Source organism: Microcaecilia unicolor, chromosome 7, assembly GCF_901765095.1.
Source record: "Microcaecilia unicolor chromosome 7, aMicUni1.1, whole genome shotgun sequence".
Classification (NCBI taxonomy): domain Eukaryota; kingdom Metazoa; phylum Chordata; class Amphibia; order Gymnophiona; family Siphonopidae; genus Microcaecilia; species Microcaecilia unicolor.
In genome coordinates this window covers 113393443-113413848 of record NC_044037.1, presented here as the reverse complement: position 1 = coordinate 113413848, position 20406 = coordinate 113393443, and the positions used below count along the sequence as shown (strand labels likewise).

Sequence of the window (20406 nt, the reverse complement as noted above, 5' to 3'; positions counted from 1 at the left end):
ACCCAATTAAAGCAGGCACGCCTACTTTCCGCCCATGGGCACGCCTCCTGCACTGGAGAATAAAAAGCATTTTCCAGTGCGGGATTAACACTCGCTGAGCAGAAAACTACCGGGACACCTCAGCGCGTCCCATGGTAGTGTCCTTTTACTGTGCTGTAGGCCCATATTAGGCCTACTGCACCTTAATAAAATGGCCCCATTAAGCACCCACACATCAGATCTATGGCTGATGTAACTGCAGGCACCTAAATGTTAGGTGTATTGATGCAGAATTACACTAGTATTCTGTAACTGAACCTAGGCGCCTTGGTTCTCTTATAGAACATGCTTCTATCACATTGCCTCAGAGTGCCTAAATGGCGGCACCCAGTTATAGAATTACCCCTATGTATTTGCATTTACACCTACTCGTAGTATGCATACATTTTCTGGGTTGATTTGCGCACACAGTTGTATTTTCAAAAGTATGACTATAAATGCAAATTCCTCCTCAAGCCCTCCACGCAGCCCTGGTAAAATTACTCATGTACAGAATGGGTTGATTTACGCACACAGTTGTATTTTCAAAAGTATGACTGTGAATTCCTCTTCAAGCCCTCCACGCAGCCCTGGTAAAATTACTCATGTACAGACTGTGCATGTGCAAGTTTACTCTCACATCAAGCAGATGATTTTAGAAATGTAATTTCAGCAGGTAAAGCATCGTTCATTTCTGCCTCCCTCAAACTGGGACTTAGCAATATAACAGAAAGAACTTATGGTTCACTATGTATTTCTTCCCTTCACTAACACAGACACAGTTTAAACTTATGGGTCATCATTTTCCTTTCTCATACTTTTAACAGCAATTAAACTCAGTATCCATTCTTACACTGATTTGAAATCACTGCAGGGGACTGTTGGCTTCAGGATGTCCTTGATTGCGATGATATTGTCATGTTTGAAGTGTTTCAGGATTTTCAGCTCTCGTAGTGTACGCTTCGCATTTGTGACCACATCAAAGGCATTTGGGATTTTCTTTATGGCAACCTGCTGGCCTGGGTGTAGGAGAGAAAAAAAATAAAATGTTATTACAATTCATATTTTACATGTGTGTGTGTATAGTGTACACGTATGTAGTTGGGCGTCTCTTTGTACAGGTGTGTGTGTGTGTGTGTGTAAATGAATGCAAGGGGAAGTATGTGGATGCGGGTTATGTTGTGGCAACTGACTTCCTGCAATTTGTGCATAAAGAAAGTGCATTAGGACCACTGGTATTTTTTTTTTATCCTTTATCAACTCCATTAGTACTACTACTACTAATTATTTCTACATACTACTAAATGAACGCAGTGCTATACATAATTTTGTGCAGGTACTTTTTCTGTACCTAGAGGGCTTACAATCTAAATTTTTTGCGTCTGGGGCAATGAAGGGTTAAGTGACTTGCCCAAGGTCACAAGGAGCTATAATGGGAATTGAACCCCGGTTGCCAAGATCAAAGCCTGCTGCACTAACCATTAAGCTACTCCTCCACTCCATTAGCCCAGCAATCACAGAAATAGCACCCTCCCCCAGTCATCCATAACATCCAAGGGTGACCCCTTCCTCTGTTTGTCAGCCCACTCACAGCAACATTTTTGACACCAAGGCAGGATATTAAAATGAGTAACCCTGCCATCGTCAGATCTATAAATAAGACTAGAAGGCCCACATGAAAACACTACAGTAGGTAAGGTGGCAGCCAGAGCTATTGGCTATTCTAACACAATTATGCTAACAGCTTGACAGTTTCAAAGAGGTACTTTATTAGAAAACTAATGAAACAAAACAGCTGAACATTAATGTAAAATGCGTCATTAGAAAAATAATTTTTTTTCCAACAACCATTGTCTTTTAATTATCAATCTTTATTAGATACTTAACTCATTAATTAATATCATTGCCGTTCACATATTTTAAAACTTTTCACACAAACCAACAAACACAACTCACTCTTACTCTCACTCACACCTACTAACAGAATCACTTCTTATACTAGTTACAAATTCTAAAATTTCTAATACAATTGTCACTTTCATGTTCCTCAAAAGTAATTTTCCAAAGTTCAGTAATTTCTCCTCTTAAAGAAACAGTCTGTTTCCCAGGAAATAGTTCACTTCAACTTGTAATCTGCATTAATCTGTTGTTAAATGCTCTCATAATCCGGAATACATAAAACTGCTCCTTTCCATCTTAACACAATCGTCATGATCCACAAATCACATGATTATTCTCACCATTTCAACTAATGGTGACTGACTCCAATGGTGAACTTTATTTTTTGGAAATGATTTTTGAGGAACATGAAAGTGACAACTGTATTAGAAATTTTAGAATTTGTAACTAGTATAAGAAGTGATTCTGTTAGTAGGTGGGAGTGAGAGTAAGAGTGAGTTCTGTTTGTTGGTTTGTGTGAAAATTTTTAAAACATGTGAACGGCAATTATATTAATTAATGAGTTAAGTATCTAATAAAGATTGATAATTAAAAGACAACAGTTGTTGGAGAAAGTGTATGATATACAGATTACAACTAATTATCGAGTGTATACCTAGAATAGAACGCTATTAGAAAAATAAAGGATAAAAATGCCACACACTGATAAAGTGAACATATGTAGCCATAAGGCCCAATAACACAAGCAAAACATCAATAACCTCTCATTTTATAAATTCCCCCCTCCCAACACCCCATTTAAGAAACAAAATAAAAGAAAGAGGGGTAGGGTTTGATATGTTTGTATATAGGCATACCCACTTCTATTTTATCTTTAAGCACGTCCCAAATTTTCCCCCATTTAACGTTATTTTTACAGTGAATAGCAGTTAGGTGATCCATTTCATAAACATATCACAACTTATTAAATCAGTTGTGCACCAAAGGAACACCTGGCTCCTTCCAGGCCACAACCAAGACTAATCCCTTCCTGCATTCAAAACAAAAGTGGATGAAGGAAGGCATGGCACCAGAAAAACCTGGAATGCACCCGTTCAACAAAGAGATGTCTGGATCCCAAATTAACCTAGAGGCCCATAAGCAAGTGGATTTGAAATGGAATGTTCCTCCAATAGGCCTTAGCTTTAGGGAAAGTCCATCAAATGTGGACCATGGTTCCTGTTCCACCACATCCTTGCCAGCATGCAGGGGTGGCAGTGGGAAACCGAGTTAATATATCAGGGGTCAGACACCACCAGTAGACCATCTTTGCATGATTTTCCCAATGCTTGCTGACACCGTCGATTTTAGAAGCAGGGACTCTATTGCCACCCAGTCAGTATCCTCATACGTAACGCCTAGTTCCCTTTCCCATTTAATTCAGTGGTTAAGGTCAGGGGGAACCAAGTCCCCAAAATATCTATACAGAGCAGCAACCAAATATTTCCTGGAGCAAAATGCCTCACAAATACCCTTCCAACTGAGAGACCTCTCCCACCAGCCTTGATTTAATATTTTTTATACTGAAGCAAATGGGACAGCTGTGTATAGGCAAAATAGTGTGTCTAAGGGAGTTGGTATATACAAACTAGGACTCACCTTCTCAGCAACAATGCTCCTTAAGGGCTGATTCTGTGGTTGCTAGCGCTTCAAGTAGGAGGAATGGAGGAGTGGCCTAGTGGTTAGAGCACTGGTCTTGCAATCCAGAGGTGGCCAATTCAAATCCCGCTGCTGCTCCTTGTGATCTTGGGCAAGTCACTTAACCCTCCATTGCCTCAGGTACAAACTTAGATTGTGAGCCCTCCTGGGACAGAGATATATCCAGTGTACCTGAATGCAACTCACCTTGAGCTACTACTGAAGAAGGTGTGAGCAAAATCTAAATAAGTATCATGTTTATTCGTTGCTTAATATACCACCTTTACAAAAAGAGGTCAAAGTGGTGGACTTGTTAAATAATTGGCCCCGTATTCACAAACCCTGACCCTCCCAAGTCTTAAAAACAGGGGAAGATAGACAAGAGCAAAATACTGGAATATGACATATATGCGTAAATTGGTAAAGCTGAAAATCAGGCAACTGGCTCATGGTGCCCCAGAGTTGCAAAGTATGCAAGGTAGCAGTGAACAATTCTGCTGCAACTGTATGACATCTCCTGGGGAGACACAGCAAAAAAAATAAATAAATAAATAATAATAATAATAAAAAACCTCACGCACTTGGCAAAGAAATGCTTTCTGAAACTCTGGCTAACATATTTAAACACAGAGTATGCTTGTTCGCTCGGTTTATTTAAATACCCTGGAGCTCTGACTTCTTGATCCTTCATAGTTTGATCTGAGAAATAGTGTCTGGGATTTAGATTTTGTTTTCTTGTTTGCACTAATGTATGTTTGTTGGTTCTCAGGAGCCATATTAACATAGGAGGATGGTGTACAGGGAGGCTAGGCTGTGTTCTGAGGGCCTTGTATTTATGATTAAGTTGTTCTTCTGATGTGTATTGTTCTCTGTTATTCTGATATACCAATAGACAAGGTTTTGACTAATGGTAGCTATTCTACTAAATCAGAAAAGACTTAAGCCTCTCCACTTGTGAAGTCCTCCTTGAGCACATTGAAAAGTTTGGGATAGCTGAGAAAAGCCCAGAAGAATGTGCTATCAGCTCAATCCCCAGGTATTTCAAGTTACCTGTAATCCAGCAAAATGGTAAGGAAGCCTGCAACTGAAACAGCCTGCTCAAGGGTAACATTAAAGGCCTCCATGTTTACCTTAAAACCAAAAACCCGGGAACAGGCAGCAAGTCTCTTTACCAAATTGGGCAGAGTGGTCAAACAGGATATAAGTGAAAGAGGACATCATCAGCAAAAACTATAATCTTTAAGTCTCGAGTGTCCACCCTAACACCTGTGATATCTTGAATATTCCGTACAGCAGCAGCTAAAAGCTCCATTGTCAGAGCAGAGGGGACAATGGAAAGCCTTGTCACATGCTTCTACCTAAGGAAATCATATCAGAGTTGCCCCCATTGATTCTGACACAGGAAGCCCACATGGAGCCACCTTAATTAAAAGATTATTTTGGCTGCGCTGCCTCCATCTAATCTGTAAGCTCCTAGATTTCCCCTCGTTGCACACCTTACATCATGCCAATATTATCTCACGTACTGACTATTGTAACTCTGTTTAAGCTGGCATCTCGCAAACCCAGATACATTGTCTACAGACACTCCAGAACTCATCTGCTCTTCCAAGCCACTTGATCACATTACCCCCTTTCCCTTCAAATACATTGGCTACCTATCTCTGTCAGGTCTTGGTTCAAGATCCTTATCATCCACAAGATTCTGCACACTGCTGCCCCTTCCTATCTGTCTTTTGTTATTATCCCCTACACACCCACCCCGTTCACTCTCTTCCCTTGATGCACACTGTTTGGTTCTTCCCTCCCCAAAGTTTGCTCATTATGACGCCACTCGTTCTACTGCTTTCTTTTTTCTTGCTCCCAATCTCTGGAATGACCTTCCCTCTTATCTCAGGTCTGACCCCCCCCCCCCCCCCCCCCCCCCCGATATAAAGCTCTTTTCAAAGCTCACTTCTTTAGACTTGCCTTTAACATCTCTTTGGACTAATCCCATTATCCCACTAGCGGGGGGAAGCCTTTGTAGTGATTCAAGGCTCAGTTCACTTTTCTTTGTCAGTAATTTAATGAATGCGTGCTCTTTGTATGTTTGATTTCTTTCCTATTCGCATTTGTAGTTCCTCTCTTTTTTATTATTATTATTGTTTGATTTGTACACACTTTGACCTCTTTTAGTAAAGGTGGTATATTAAGCAACAAATAAACATGATACTTGAAGCACTAGCAACCACAGAATTAGTCCTTAATGAGCATTGCTGCTGAGGTGATTCTCCGCAGCCCTGTTGGTAGGATCAATTTAGGGAGAGGGTTTGAGAGAAGCTACTGTTGGGGGGGGGGGGGGGGGGGAGAAATTCAGAGAGACTACTGCTGAGGGGGGGGGGGGGGGGGGAGATGTGTCTCCAAGGCTGCTGATGGGGAGGCTGGGTAGTTGATGAAGAATGGCGTTAGGCTGTTGGAGGACTAGAAGTGGAGAGGGGTTACAACTGCAGCTGCTGGGTGCAGGTGGGTAATAGAGAGAGGCTAAAACTGCAGTTTCTGAGGGTAGGTGGGTGGATGTACCACCCATTCACCCTCAGTAGCTACAGTTTTGGTTTCCTTCCTATTGCCCCACCAACCACAGCCTCAAGCCTCTCTCTATTGCCAGAAAGGCTGTAGGTGGGTAGGCGATGAGGAGAGCAGTTACCTCTTATCTACTCCTTCCGTTACTGTATTTAATAATTTGCTGTGCATCACCTTGAGCAAATTATGAATATGTACATTTATAAACTGCACAAATAAACTGCACATTTCAAGGCTGGCTCTTAGATCCTAAGAAACTTTGTGGAGCTCTGCATTACGCTACCCCTCTGACCTGCATGGATGTCTACGTGGCCATTTTATTTATGTATTTTGGCTTGCTATAGCACAAGGATCAAAACTGGCTTCTATGTAGTTTAACAGCGAAAAACAAGAGAAAGAGTAGAGGGAATAGTGTGAGGCTAGGGAGAAAAATGAAATTAAACAAAAGACTACAAAGCGAGAAATGTACTAGATCAGGATTTAGGAAATGCCAGAGTAAAGAAATGTATTTTAAGAGCAGCTTTGAATTTTGTATAGGAGGGAACAGCACGAAGGTGAGGTGGAAGGGAGTTCCAAAGTTTAGGTCCAGCATAACTGATGGCGGAGACACGAATGGTTTTGAAACTGAAGACTGATGGGGGTGGAAATGATAGAAGACCAGAGTTAAGTGATTGGAGGATGCGAGGTGGGGAATAGGGGATAAATAAGGAAGACAAGTAATCAGGTGCAAGTGGAAGATGGCTCTTGAAGACAAATGTTAAGATATTGAAATTAATAAATGAGGAGACAGGAAGCCAATGCTCAAGTCGCAGAAGTTGGGTGATATGGTCAAACTGTTTGGCATTGCGAAGAAGGTGGCAAGCTGTGAACTAGACACGTTGCAAACGACAAGTGAGGTGATTACGGGATAGGAGCCAATGTCCTTTTGTGGATTAGGAATTGGTTATAGGATAGAAAACAGAGGGTAGGATTAAATGGCCACTTTTCTCAATGGAGGAGGGTGAATAGTGGAGTGCCGCAGGGATTTGTACTGGGACTGGTGATATTAATAAACGACCTGGAAATTAGAATGACAAGTGAGGTGATTAAATGTGCAGATGACACAAATTTCACATGTGGACTGTGAAAAATTGCATGAAGACCTTAGAATATTGGAAGACTGGGCATCCAAGTGGCAGATGAAATTTAATGTGGACAAATGCAAAATGATGCACATTAGGAAGAATAATGCAAATCATAGTTAACTGTTGCTAGGGTCCACCTTGGAAGTCAGCACCCAAGAAAAAGATTTATGTCTCATTGCAAACTATGAAATCTTTTGCCCAGTGTGCGGCAGTGGCCAAAAAAGCAAACAGGATGCTAAGAATTATTAGGAAAAGGATGGTAAATAAGACCAAGAATACTATAATGCCTCTGTATCGCTCCATGGTAAGATCTCATTTCGAGTACTGATTTAATTTTGGTCACCGTATCTCAAAAATGATATAGAGGAATTAGAAAAGGTTCAAAGAGCAACCAAAATGATAAAGGAGATGGAACGCCTCTCATATGACGAAAGGCTAAAGAAGTTATGACTCTTCAGCCTGGAAAAGAGACTGCTGAGGGGAGATATGATTGAGGACTACAAAATCCTAATTGATGTAAATGAGTAGAAGTGAATCGATTTTTTACTCTTTCAAAAAGTACAAAGACTAGGAGCCATGCAACAAAGATACATGGAAATTATTTTAAAACAAATAGGAAGAAATATTTTATTTCACTCCATGAATAGCTAAGTTCTCTAACAATGCAAGAATGTATATCTGGGTTTAAAAAAAAGGTTTGGACAAGTTCCTGGAGGAAAGGTCCACAGTCTGCTACCGAGATAGACATGGGGAAGCCACTGCTTGCCCTGGAATTGATAGCTTGGAATGTTGCTACTATTTGGGTTTCTACCAGGTACTTATGAACTGGATTGGCCACTGTTGGAAAAAGGATACTGGGCTAGATGGACCATTGGTCTGACCCAATATGGCTATTTTTATTTTCTTATGTAAAGAGAAAATTACAATAGATGAGATGAGTAATGACAAGACTTAGACCGAATAGCAGCCATGGGAAGGATGGATTTCACAATAGGAATGCAGTGGAGGAATACTAGTCAAGAGATGACTATAGAGACTAGGGGGCTTATTTTCAAAGCACTTAGACTTACAAAGTTCCATAGGTTATTATGAGGCGTATTTTCAAAGAACTTAGACTTACAAAGTTATGAGGAGGGGCATAATCGAATGGGGTCGGCATCTATATGGGCGGCCATCTCTAAGGCCGGCCCCATAAAACGGCATACCTGACCGTATTATCGAAACAAGATGGCCGGCCATCTTTCGTTTCGATAATATGGTTGGAGCCGGCCAAATCTCAACATTTGGGCCAGCGTTAGAGATCGCCGCCATTGGTTTCCCGTCGATAATGGAAACTAATGGCGGCCATCTCAAACCCGGCCAAATCCAAGGCATTTGGTCGTGGGAGGAGCCAGCATTTATAGTGCAGTGGTCCTCCTCACATGCCAGGACACCAACCGAGCACCCTAGGGGGCACTGCAGTGGACTTCACAAATTGCTCCCAGGTCCATAGCTCCCTTACCTTGTGTGCTGAGCCCCCCCAAACCCACTACCCACAACTGAACAACACTATCATAGCCCTTATGGTTGAAGGGGGACACCTACATGTGGGTACAGTGGGTTTCGGGTGGGTTTTGGAGGGCTCACATTTATCACCACAAGTGTAACAGGTGGGGGGGGGGGGGGGGGATGGGCCTGGGTCCGCCTTCCTGAAGTCTACTGCAGTACCCACTAAAACTGCTCCAGGAACCTGCATAGTGCTGTGATGGAGCTGGGTATGATATTTGAGGCCGGCATAGAAGCTGGCACAAAAATGTTTAAAATTTTTTGTTTGGGTGGGAGGGGGTTGGTGACCACTGGGGGAGTAAGGGGAGGTGATCCCCGATTCCCTCCGGTGGTCATCTGGTCAGTTGGGGCACTTTTTTGAGGCTTGGTCCTAAAAATAAATGGACCAAGTGAAGCCGGCCAAGTGCTCGTCAGAGCCGGCCTTCTTTTTTCCATTATTGGCCGAAATCGGCCATCTCTTAACCACGCCCCCGTCCCGCCTTCCGTAACCTGCCGAAATGCCCCCTTTTACTTTGGCCGGCCCTGCGATGGAAAGCAGTTGAAGCCGGCCAAAATCGGCTTTCGATTATACCGATTTGGCCGGCCTTCTCGTTCTAAAATAAGCAGGATAGAGGCTCATTTTCAAAGCACAGTTACATAGGTTAAGAGCTCTGAAAACAGCCCCTATGTACCTTTGTAAGTCTAAGTGCTTTGAAAATACACCTTTAAGTGTTTCAGAGCTATGACACTTTCTAAAACCAGCCTGATGGGGGTGAAGAATGAGGGCCCCTTGTCTAGAAAATCACAGAGTTGCTGGTGGACAAATTTTTCAAGAAGTTGGCAAAGAATGGAAGCCTTGAGATGGAGCAAAAGTTAGCAGGGTTGGAAGAATCTAAAGTGGGGGGGTGGGGGGGTGGCAGACGAGTGAAGAAAGCGTGTTTCCAAGGACCAGAGAAGAATCTCTTGTCAAGGAGAAGCTAGATGTTTGAAGAAGTGGGCAGGCCAAGGGTCAAGAGAAAGGCAGAGGGGTTCATACTCTTAGGGAGAGCATTAAGAGAAAAGAGGGTGTTAGGGTTGAAGTTGTTCCAGATTGATTGGTGGGAGCCGTGTGTGGGGGGGGGGGGGGGGGGGGGGGAGGAACAAAGATGACTGAGGTGAGGGTGAATGACTGGACCCCCACCAAGAAGGTTTAGAAAGAATGCACTTTTTTTTGCCCAAAAGAGGTGAGAGTGTCTAGAGGCAGAATCAAGGGGTCATAAGTAAGGGGGGGGGGGGGGGGGGTATGGATAAAATGAGAGACCGGAGCTTATTTGAGGGAGAGCAGAGTAATCCAGACCAGTATTGCTTTTTCATGGTGCGAAGAACTACATGATAATGGGACTTGTATAGGAAGAGAATAGAGGCAGAGTGATGCCTGTGCCAATTGCACTATGAGCTAAGAAGTTGCTTTTTGAGAAGCCAAAGCTCAGAGGAAAACCAGGAATTGGGAGAACAGCAGCTGCGAGAGGAGATGCAAAAAGGGACAGCAGAGTCAAAAGCAAGACCGAGAAGAGAGAAGTTGAATTTGTTCAGCCGTGGGGACAGAGAAGTAGGGGAGGGGGAGGGCAGGGAGGAAAGAAAACAGTCAATGTTGGTGTCAGACAGAATTCAAAATGGGTGAGGAGGGATGTGACAAAGAGGAGGAGGAGCAGCAGATCAAGGAAGAGAAAAAAAAGGAAAGAAGAGCATGGTCCGACCAAGGCAGTCAATCAAGTGAAATAGTGGAGGGCTGGAGATTAGAGGAAGAAAGGGAAAAATAAGATCAAGCATATGTACTGTTGTGGGCATGGGGACATAAATATGTTGCATTAGACCAATAGACTAAGCCAGAGAAACGCTGAGGAAAAGGAAGAGAGAGACTGTACTTGTTGTGAGGTTCAGGATTTTGGTGCCCTCCATCTCCTGAAGAAGCCCCACGGTAAAACGGGTCCGTCGGGTTTGGATGCCTGCCTGGGACGTTGCACACAGTCATGCTCAGTCAGCTAAGTTGAATTTTTTACATTTTTGATCATATAAATGTGGTGGAGTACACTGATTTTGCAATTACGTTATTTTTGTACACTTAAGCAAACAAGAAAAAATTGAATAAATTTAAAGTGTTGCCAAAACATATATAGGTTGGATCGGGGGTTTTTCTGACCAATGATTAAAGAAACAGAACTGTGACCATCAAGTTTTGAAAATTCCAGCACTGTTGCTGGGGGCCACAACTTTCTGAGGTCTTTCCCCTGTTTTTCCATTTTTTTACTTGTTGAACCTATACTGCTATTAGGCTCGCTTTTTTTATATTTGTTGGATATAAATGTCACAAATAAATAAATAAGCAAGCAGATATCGCAGGTCTCAATTTATGCATCATGAACTCATGGGCAAATGCATTCCAATTAAAACACAATACAGAAAAAAAAAAACACTGTCTCATCATCTCATCCCAATACAACACATACAAACCCACAAACATTAACACCCAAGGATACACCCTCCCTATTTCAGACAGCCTGAAAATTCTCGGAGTAACAAATCGACCGAAACCTCCAACTAGCGTCCCAAGCTAAATCACCATAAAGAAAATGCATCTCTCAATGTGGAAACTAAAACGTGTGAAACCATTCTTCCCGAGGGAAATATTTCGCAACCTGATATAGTCAATGGTACTAAGCCACGCAGACTACTGTAACGGAATCTATGCGGTATGCAAAGAACAAATCATAAAGAAACTTCAAACCGCCCAAAACATAGCAGCAAGACTTATATTTGGAAAAACACGTTTTGACAGCGCCAAACCACTCCGAGAAAAATTGCATTGGCTTCCAATTAAGGAACGCATCGTATTCAAAATCTGCACGACAGTGCACAAAGTCATCTACGGCGAGGCACCGGGAAACATGACAGTCCTCATTGACCTGCCACTCAGAAACACCATAAAATCAGCACGATCATAGCTAAACCTCCATTACCCAAGCAGCAAGGGACTCAAATACAAATCCACTTACGCATCCAGCTTTTCCTACCTGAGCGCACAACTGTGGAACGCACTACCAAAAGCAGCAAAAACCACACTCGATCACTTGAATTTCGGGAAAGCGCTAAAAACAGAACTGTTCAGAAGGGCATACCCCACCAACCCAACATAAAAAACCTGGACATTTGCGACACAACGTAACCAAAGATCGTAACGGACATATACTAACACTCTTCCTTTCCCTAACAATGTTCTCTCCAATTGTCTTTACCATACGTGTATCTCACTCTACCATAATATCACCTTGATATTACTCACACCTTGTATTTGTTCACACCAGAATCGGTCAATGCCGATTACGGTACCATGTAAGCCACATTGAGCCTGCAAAGAGGTGGGAAAATGTGGGATACAAATGCAACAACTAAAAATAAATAAAATAAATACAAATAATGGTCTCCCTAAGTTCCAAGTTTGCTGATTACAGAATTTACAAAATACGGCTGCCAGATTGCTTTGTAAAATAAAGAGTTTCGACCATATTACAACTTCACTGGCTTCCAGTAAAATTTCAGATACAATTTAAAGCTCTCATCCTTACTCACAAGATTTTACGTACAGCTAAACCTCCTTACTTATCACCAGCAATTATTCCATATACTTCTAAATCAAATGCTTCGATCACTGGACTCTCAATTGCTTGGTTTTGCCTTCGCCCAAGGCTGCACGTCATGAAACTACTAGGACAGCAACTTTTTACTTTCTAGCACCTTGGCTCTGGAATAATCTACTCTTAGACATAAGGGCTAAACTTTCATGACACCATTTTAAAACCCTCCTTAAAGCTCATTTTTAAAATTTGGCCATTAAAGACTCTTCGGGTTGAGCAGTTGTCACATGGGAAAATTAGGTTCTTACCTTGATAATTTTCTTTCCTTTAGTCACAGCAGATGAATCTATTAACTGATGGGTTGTATCCGCCTACCAGCAGGTGGAGATAGAGAACACTGAAAGCACATAGTGTTCCTGGATGCCCAGCCCCCTCTGCCTTCAGTATATGAAATTTCCAAAGCAGCGTGAATAAGAAAGGCAAAATAACAAACTTTCCTCACAGAGAACAAACGCCCCTGAACCGGAGCAATAACCAAACAAAGGAGGGACGTTATCAACTTCCTGCAATAAAAAACAGCATATAGTAACTCTGATAGCTTGTCTTCAAGAACTCCTGATGAGACACAATGTCTGTATGAAAAATCTGTACAAAAACTAAAGTCAGACAGGGAGGGATCATGGATTCATCTGCTGTGACTAAAGGAAAGAAAATAATCAAGGTAAGAACCTAATTTTCCCTTCCTTGTCATCAACAGCAGATTAATCCATTAACTGATGGGATGTACCAAAGCACTCCCTAAGTAGGGTGGGAACAGGCAACTCCGTGAGCAAGCACTTGCGCTCCAAAATGCGCATCCTGCCGCGCTGCCACATCCAGCCTGTAATGCCGCGCAAAAGAGAGCTGAGAAACCCAAGTAGCCGCACGACAGATCTCTTGAAGAGAAAAGACACCCGTTTCAGCCCACGAAGAGGACATTGCCCTCGTACAGTGCGCTTTAAACGCGTCAGGTGGCGACCGCCCTGAAAGCAGATAAGCAGAAAAAAATCAGTTCCTTAAGCCAGTGGGCTGTAGTGGCCTTAGACACCGGAAACCCCCATCGGCGACCTGCCAACAGAACAAATAAATGATCAGAATTCCTAAACTCATTTGACATCTGCAGATACTGCCACAGAGCCCTGTGGACATCCAAAAGGCTCAATTGCCCAAAGGAGTCCGGAAACTCCTCCTTACAAAACGAAGGAAGAAAAATGGGCTGGTTCAGGAGAAAAGCTGAAACCACCTTAGGCAGAAAGGAAGGCACCATACGAACAGTTACCCTGGATTCTGAGAACTGTAGAAAAGGATCCGGACAGGAAAGAGCCTGAAGCTCAGACACTCTTCTTGCCGACATCATTGTCACTAAAAAAAAACTGTCTTGAGAGTCACATCCTTCTCAGAATCCCATTTAAGAGGCTCAAACGGAGATCGCTGGAGCGCCTTCAACACGAGCCCCAGGTTCCAAGTCGGACAGGGCGACCACAAAGGAGGACGAAGACGAAGCGCCCCTCTGAGAAATCGGACAATATCCGGATGAGCAGCAAGGGACAAGCTGGAGACTTTCCCCCGGGAGCAGGACAACGCTGCCACTTGAACTCGAAGGGAATTGTAGGCCAGGCCCTTTTGTAGACCGTCCTGCAAAAAGTCCAGCAAAAGCGAGACTGTCGCCAGAGTCGGCGAAATAGCCTTTGGAGTACAACATGCCTCAAAAGTGCGCCAGATCCGAGCATAAGTCGCAGAGGTAGACCGCGTGCGAGCCTGCAAGAGCGTGGCAATAACCTTATTAGAATAGCCCTTGTCCCTCAATTGCGCCCTCTCAAGAGTCAGGCCGTAAGACCAAAGCGGCAAGGATCTTCCATAGTCACCGGACCCTGAACTAACAAGTTTGGAACCCGAGGCAAAGGAACAGGCGCGTCCACCAGCATCCGCTGGAGATCCGCGTACCACAGATACTTTGGCCAATCCGGGGTGATGAGAATCACCAATCCTCGGTGCAGGCGAATCCAAAGTAACACTCGCCCTATCAAGGGTCAAGGAGGGAACACATACAGGAGGCTCGAGGGCCAAGGTTGAGCCAGGGCATCCAATACCGCCGAGCGAGGATCTCTCCTTCTGCTGAAAAAGTGAGGGACTTTGGCGTTTACGCTTGACGCCATGAGGTCCAAGTCTGGAGTTCCTCATTTGGCACAAATCTGAAGAAAAACTTCTTCCGCCAGTTCCCATTCCGCAGGGTCAATTTGATGTCTGCTGAGGAAATCGGCTTGTACGTTGCTCTGACCGGCTATGTGAGCCGTGGACAGCAGCTCTAGGTGGCGCTCGGCCCAGTTGCAGATCTGAGACGCTTCCATAGCCAGGGCCCTGCACTGAGTGCCGCCCTGACGATTGATGTAGGCCACTGCTGTCGTGTTGTCCGATAGAACTTGGACAGGAAGACCCTACAGCGTCCTGTGGAAGGCCAGAAGAGCCTGGAATATCGCTCTCAGTTCCAAGTGATTGATGGACCATCCCACTTCCGCGATGGACCACCGACCCTGAGCATAGCGTCCCCAGCAATGAGCTCCCCAGCCCGAAAGGCTGGCATCCGTTATCACCAGACACCAAAACGGAAGAGCCAGTGGCATCCCCTGTCGCAGCATGCTGACGGAAAGCCACCAATCCATACTGCGCTGGGCCGAAGGAAGCGACCTTAGTCTGCGTTGGTATTCCTGGGAAATCGGAGACCATTGCTGAAGCAGAGCAAGCTGCAGTGGCCTCATGTGAGCTCTCGTCCAGGGAACCACCTCTATAGTGGCCGTCATCGATCCTAGGAGCTGAACAAAGTCCGAAGCTCGAGGGCAAGGCATCCGCAGGAGCAGGCAGACCTGATTTTGAAGCTTGATACGCCTGTTGTCGGGAAGAAAAACGAACCCCGAAGCTGTGTCGAACCGTACCCCCAAATACTCGAGAGACTGAGAGGGGGTCAGGTGACTTTTGGGAACTGTAACAACTCTGGCTGTGGCAAGTCGGCTTTCGTCTGCCGAATCCGCTCTGATGAGCCAGTCATCGAGATAAGGGTGAACTCTGATACCCTCTCGCCTGAGAAAGGCAGCCACCACTACCATCGCCTTGGAAAAAGTCCGAGGGGCAGTTGCCAGCCGAAAGGCAAGGCGCGAAAGTGGAAATGTTGGCTCAACACTGTAAACCGGAGAAACCGCTGATGCGGCGGCCAGATGGGAATATGCAAATACGCTTCCTTGAGGTCCAGAGATGTGAGAAACTCTCCTGGCTGTACCGCCGCAATGACGGAGCACAGGGTTTCCATGCGGAAGTGTCGCACTCCTAAGTCCTCGTTGACTCTATGTCGAGGATAGGTCTGAATGACCCGCCTTTTCGAGGCACCACAAAATAGATGAAGTAGCAACTGCAGCCGCATTCGGCGGGAGGAACCGGAACCACCGCTCCGAGCTTCAGCAACACCTGCAAGGTCTTGATTACCGCCGCCCGCTTGACGGCAGTGCTGCATCGGGACTCCAAAAACGTGGCTCCCACCAGGGCAGCGAATTCTAGTCGGTAACCTTCTCTGATCAGGTCCAGGACCCACTGATCCGAAGTAATCTTGGTCCACTCCTCGAGAAAGAGGGAGAGACGACCCCCCTACTGTGGAAACCGACAAGTGGACTGGCGCCCCATCATTGTGGAGGACGCCCTTGAACTCCTGGGTGTTGCCCGAAAGACGCAGCGCATTTGTCTGAACAAAAGGAGTTCCTCTGCTGGAAACGGATACATTGACCAAACCCCGAAGAGCACCCCGGGCGATACCTGCGAGCTTCGCGAAAACGTGGCCTGGAAGAGAAGGGAAAAGACGGACTTTTGGAAGAAGGTCTCGGCCTATCCTCAGGCAACCGTTGGGACTTAGAGTCCCCTAGGTCCTTAACAATCTTCTCCAAATCCTCCCCAAATAAAAGACCCCGAAAGGGTAACCTCACCAGCCTTTGCTTAGAGGCCATGTCAGTCACCCAATGCCGGAGTCAAAGAAGGCGGCGGGCAGCAACCGCCACCGACATCTGCTTAGCCGAAGCTCTGACCAGATCATAAAGAGCATCGGCCAAAAAAAAAAAAAAGAGAGTGCAGACTCCATACGTGGGCCGACCTCAGCGAGGGAACCCGCTCCATTGGCAGGCTGCTCAACCGCCTGCTGCAACCAGGAAAGGCAGGAACTGCAAATAGTCCCCGTAAGGAAGGTCCGAGATTTCAAAGGACCGCTTCAGCGCGGATTCCAGCCGCCGTTCCTGCATATCTTTCAAAGCAACCCCTCCCTCCACCGGGAGAGTAGTCTTTTTAGTCACAGCCGTGACTAACGCATCTACTTTAGGCATCCAAAAGAGGGCCAACTGACTTTCACTCAGAGGGTAAAGGTGACACATAGCCCTGGCCACCTTCAAGGGACCATCAGGGTCAGACCACTGAGCTGAAATAAGCTCTTGGATGGAAGCATGCACGGGAAAAACCCGAGAAGGCTTCTTAGTACTAGCAATACTAGGATTAATAGAAGAGGCAGCGCCCTCGTCAGGATCTTCAATACAAAGGGCCTGTAAGGCATCAGAATTGAGAGCTGGCGGCTCATAACGGTGGAAAATCCGAACCGCTTTAGGGTCATCCAACTCCTGTGGCAAGCAGCCACCCTCATCTGGATCATCAGTCCGTGATGGCCTGCCCGACCTCTCAGACTCCCCAAAACTAGACCATGGGGGAGAACAGGGTGAAGAGTCCCCCTCAGATGAGGTATTCACTCGTCTACGCTTAGCGTCAGCCAAAAGCTCGGGGGAAGAAATAAAGTCTCCAGCAGATGCTGGGCTATCAAGAACTGGAGGCAACCCAGTCCGAAGAGAATTGTCAGGAGTCTCAGGCAGTGCTCTTTTTAACATAAAAGCCTTATGAATCAGCAGCACAAATTCAGGGGAGAAAAACTCACCCTGTACCTCCGTCCCCCCATTGGGGGAAGCAGAGGCAATAGCTCTTCTAGAAACCTCGAAACGAGGCATCCCCCTGCACTCAGAACCCTCTGCAACCGCGAGGGTCGAGTCACGCGGTGCCTCCAAGATGGCGCCCGCTGCCAACTCCGTCGGATGGGAAGACTCGCTGCCCGCCATGCTCATGCCAGCATTAGCATCTAGGCAGCATGAGCTGCAAAGCCCCGCTGCTGACCTGCGTTTCCCACAGTGGGAGCAGCGCTTAACCCCTTCAGCAGCCAAATACAGAAAACAAAATGGCGCCTTTGCGCCAAAACTTACCCTGCACAGAACGCTGTCAGCGGTGTTAATGTACATACCTTCCTATGCTAGGCCTAAGGGCTGGGCCTGCTGCAAAAGGCCTGTGCATTGCTCTGTGTGGCTCTCACATATTAGCCTACTAACTCAGCATCTTTTGTAACAATCAGTGCTTTCTCAGGAGCTGAGAACAAAGATACACATTTGGCTGCAGCTGAGTATGCTTTTCATATAAGGTGGATGTAACCTTGGGACTTGCTGAACGACAGAGGACAAAGTGAGCCTAGAATGTTTCAGTTTTTGGGTGAGTGGACACAAGGGTATTGTTCGATGTATTTTTTGCTCTCTAACTGCACGCAGAACTGATAAGTAATTAGCCAATGGCTACCGACTTAGCACGTGAACTCCCATCAGAAGAGACTGATAGAATACATGACCAATTCATATATGGTATAAACTACCTAATGGTTCTGGTTTATGGGAAATCACATGATTTGGGCAAAACGAAACTTACAAATGATATATATGTTGTTGGATGGAAAAGTGTGAGCTGAGCACTCGTTGTTATTCAGGATTTCTGTCTTGCTTTGATGTGTGCTCCAGAGGGAACAATTACCTTGTATGCGGGAACCTCCCCAGAGGAGCTGGGCACCACTCTCACCTCAGGAGACTGAGTCAAACGAGCTTCAGTCAAGCTGCACCGAACCAGGAGCTCTAGAGAAAGCCTCAGAAATCGCCACACTGAGAAAGCGAGTCTCTTTTTTTTTTTTTTTTACTGTGAGGAAAGTTAGAGGCAGGCAGCCACAGAAGAACTCTGGGAGGAGGGGGAATGGGGTAAGGCAGGGACAGGGAAAACCACGTATGCCTTTAAAGTGGGCACCACCAGCCACAACACCCCCCCCCCCCCCCCCCCCCGCTCTACTGGCAAAGCACAAGAGCCACCCCAGGCAGAAACCCAGGAAATGAGAAAGCGACGTCCACACCTGCTGGGAGATAGAGATACACTGAAGGCAGAAGGGGCTGGGCGTCCAGGAACACCATTGCTTTCAGTGTTCTCTATCTCCACCTGCTGGTAGGCGGATACAACCCATCAGTTAATGGATTCATCTGCTGTTGATGACAAGGAATCTGAAAGATGGTGTAGGGTTGGCTTACCTAGATGAAAATTTTGTTTGTTTGTAGTATGATTGAGATTTTTGATGAATGTGTCTTTTCTATTATATAATACGTTCTTCTCCTATTGTGTATATTTATTGTAATTTTGGAAAGGTGGTATATCAAGTACTTATTAAACATTACCTGTATCAGATATTCTCCCAGGACAGCAGGCTTTATATTCTCTCACATGAGTAACGCGATCTTGCGTTGTCCGGTCCAGAGTTTATGACAAGCTAGTAAGAGATTTGTGGAGCACGAGACACACTTCACTGCTCATGCGAGAGTGCCTTCCTGCCTGCCACAAGAGCGCAGTTACCAGAGTACAATACTACAGCATAGAAAAAACAAAAATAGGAGACAACTCTAAGGAGAGGCAGGAGGGTTTTGAGAATATAAGGCCTGCTGTCCTCGGAAAATACCTACTACAGGTAAGTATCTTCACTTTATCAGAGGACAAGCAGGCCTATGTATTCTCACAAATGGGGAATCCCTAGCAACCAGGCTCACCGAAAATAACAACCATTGGTCAACTAGGTCTTCCAACGGTGAGGACAGCACACAGATTAACCTGAAACTATATACGAACTAAGTGAAAGAGCAGCCTGGAATAGAAGAAACTGGACCTGGGGGTGGGGTTGGATTCTAGATCAAAAACAGATTCTGCAGTACTGTCTACCCAAACCGACTGCTGCATCGGGTATCTTGCTCAAGGCAGTAGCGAGATGTGAATGTGTGGACTAAAGACCACATTGCAGCCTTGCAAATCTCTTCAATGGAGGCTGACCGCAAGTGAGCAGCCATAGCTTTGACACTGTGAGCCTTGACATGACCCTCCAGGGTCAGCCCAGCATGGGCATAAAAGTGAAAGAAATGCAATCTGCCAGCCAATTAGAGATTGTGCGTTTCCCGATGGCGACCCCATCCTGTTGCGACTAAAAGAAACAAAAAGTGGGGCAGACTGTCTGTGGGGCTTAGTCCACTCCATGTAATAGGCCAGTGCTCACTTGCCATGTAATAGGCAATGGCACTCTCGCCAGGATGGGCATGAGGTCGGGGAAAGAATAGACTGGTTCAGATGGACAACACCATCTTAGGCAGGAACTTAGGATGCGTGCGGAGGACTACTCTGTTGTGATGAAACAGTTTTATAAGGTGCATCCACTACTAAGGCTTGAAGCTCACTGACTGTACAAGCTGAAGTAACGGCCACAAAGAAAACAACCTTCCTGGTCAAGTATTTTCAGATGGCAGGAATCCAGTGGCTCAAAAAGAGTTTTCATCAGCTGGGTGAGAGTGACGTTGAGGTCCCATGACACTGGTGGAGGCTTGACAGGGGACTCTGACAAAAGCAAACCTCTCATGAAGTGAACAATTAGAGGATGTCCACAGATGGGCTTACCCTCTACACATTGCTGATAAACACTAATAGCACTGAGGTGAACCCTTATGGAGTTGGTTTTAAGACCAGACTCGGAAAGAGTCTCCTCAGCTCGAAACCTTGGGGTCATCTTTGACTCTTCTCTCTCCTTCCCTGCTCATATCCAGCAGATT

General features: G+C 45.4%; 1 protein-coding gene across 2 annotated transcripts in view; it reads right to left on the bottom strand.

Annotated features, from left to right (window-relative positions):
• The window catches only part of MAPK7 (mitogen-activated protein kinase 7), a 117298-nt gene that overhangs the window by 84788 nt on the left and 12104 nt on the right, over window positions 1–20406 (bottom strand). For both annotated transcript variants that reach the window (XR_003942881.1, XM_030210158.1), the window contains exon 3: window positions 872–1037. Coding sequence is in view for 1 of the 2 variants with exons in the window: in XM_030210158.1 (XP_030066018.1) it covers window positions 872–1037 (166 nt within the window). In the remaining variant the exon portion in view is untranslated. The remainder of the gene's footprint in view (window positions 1–871; window positions 1038–20406) is intronic.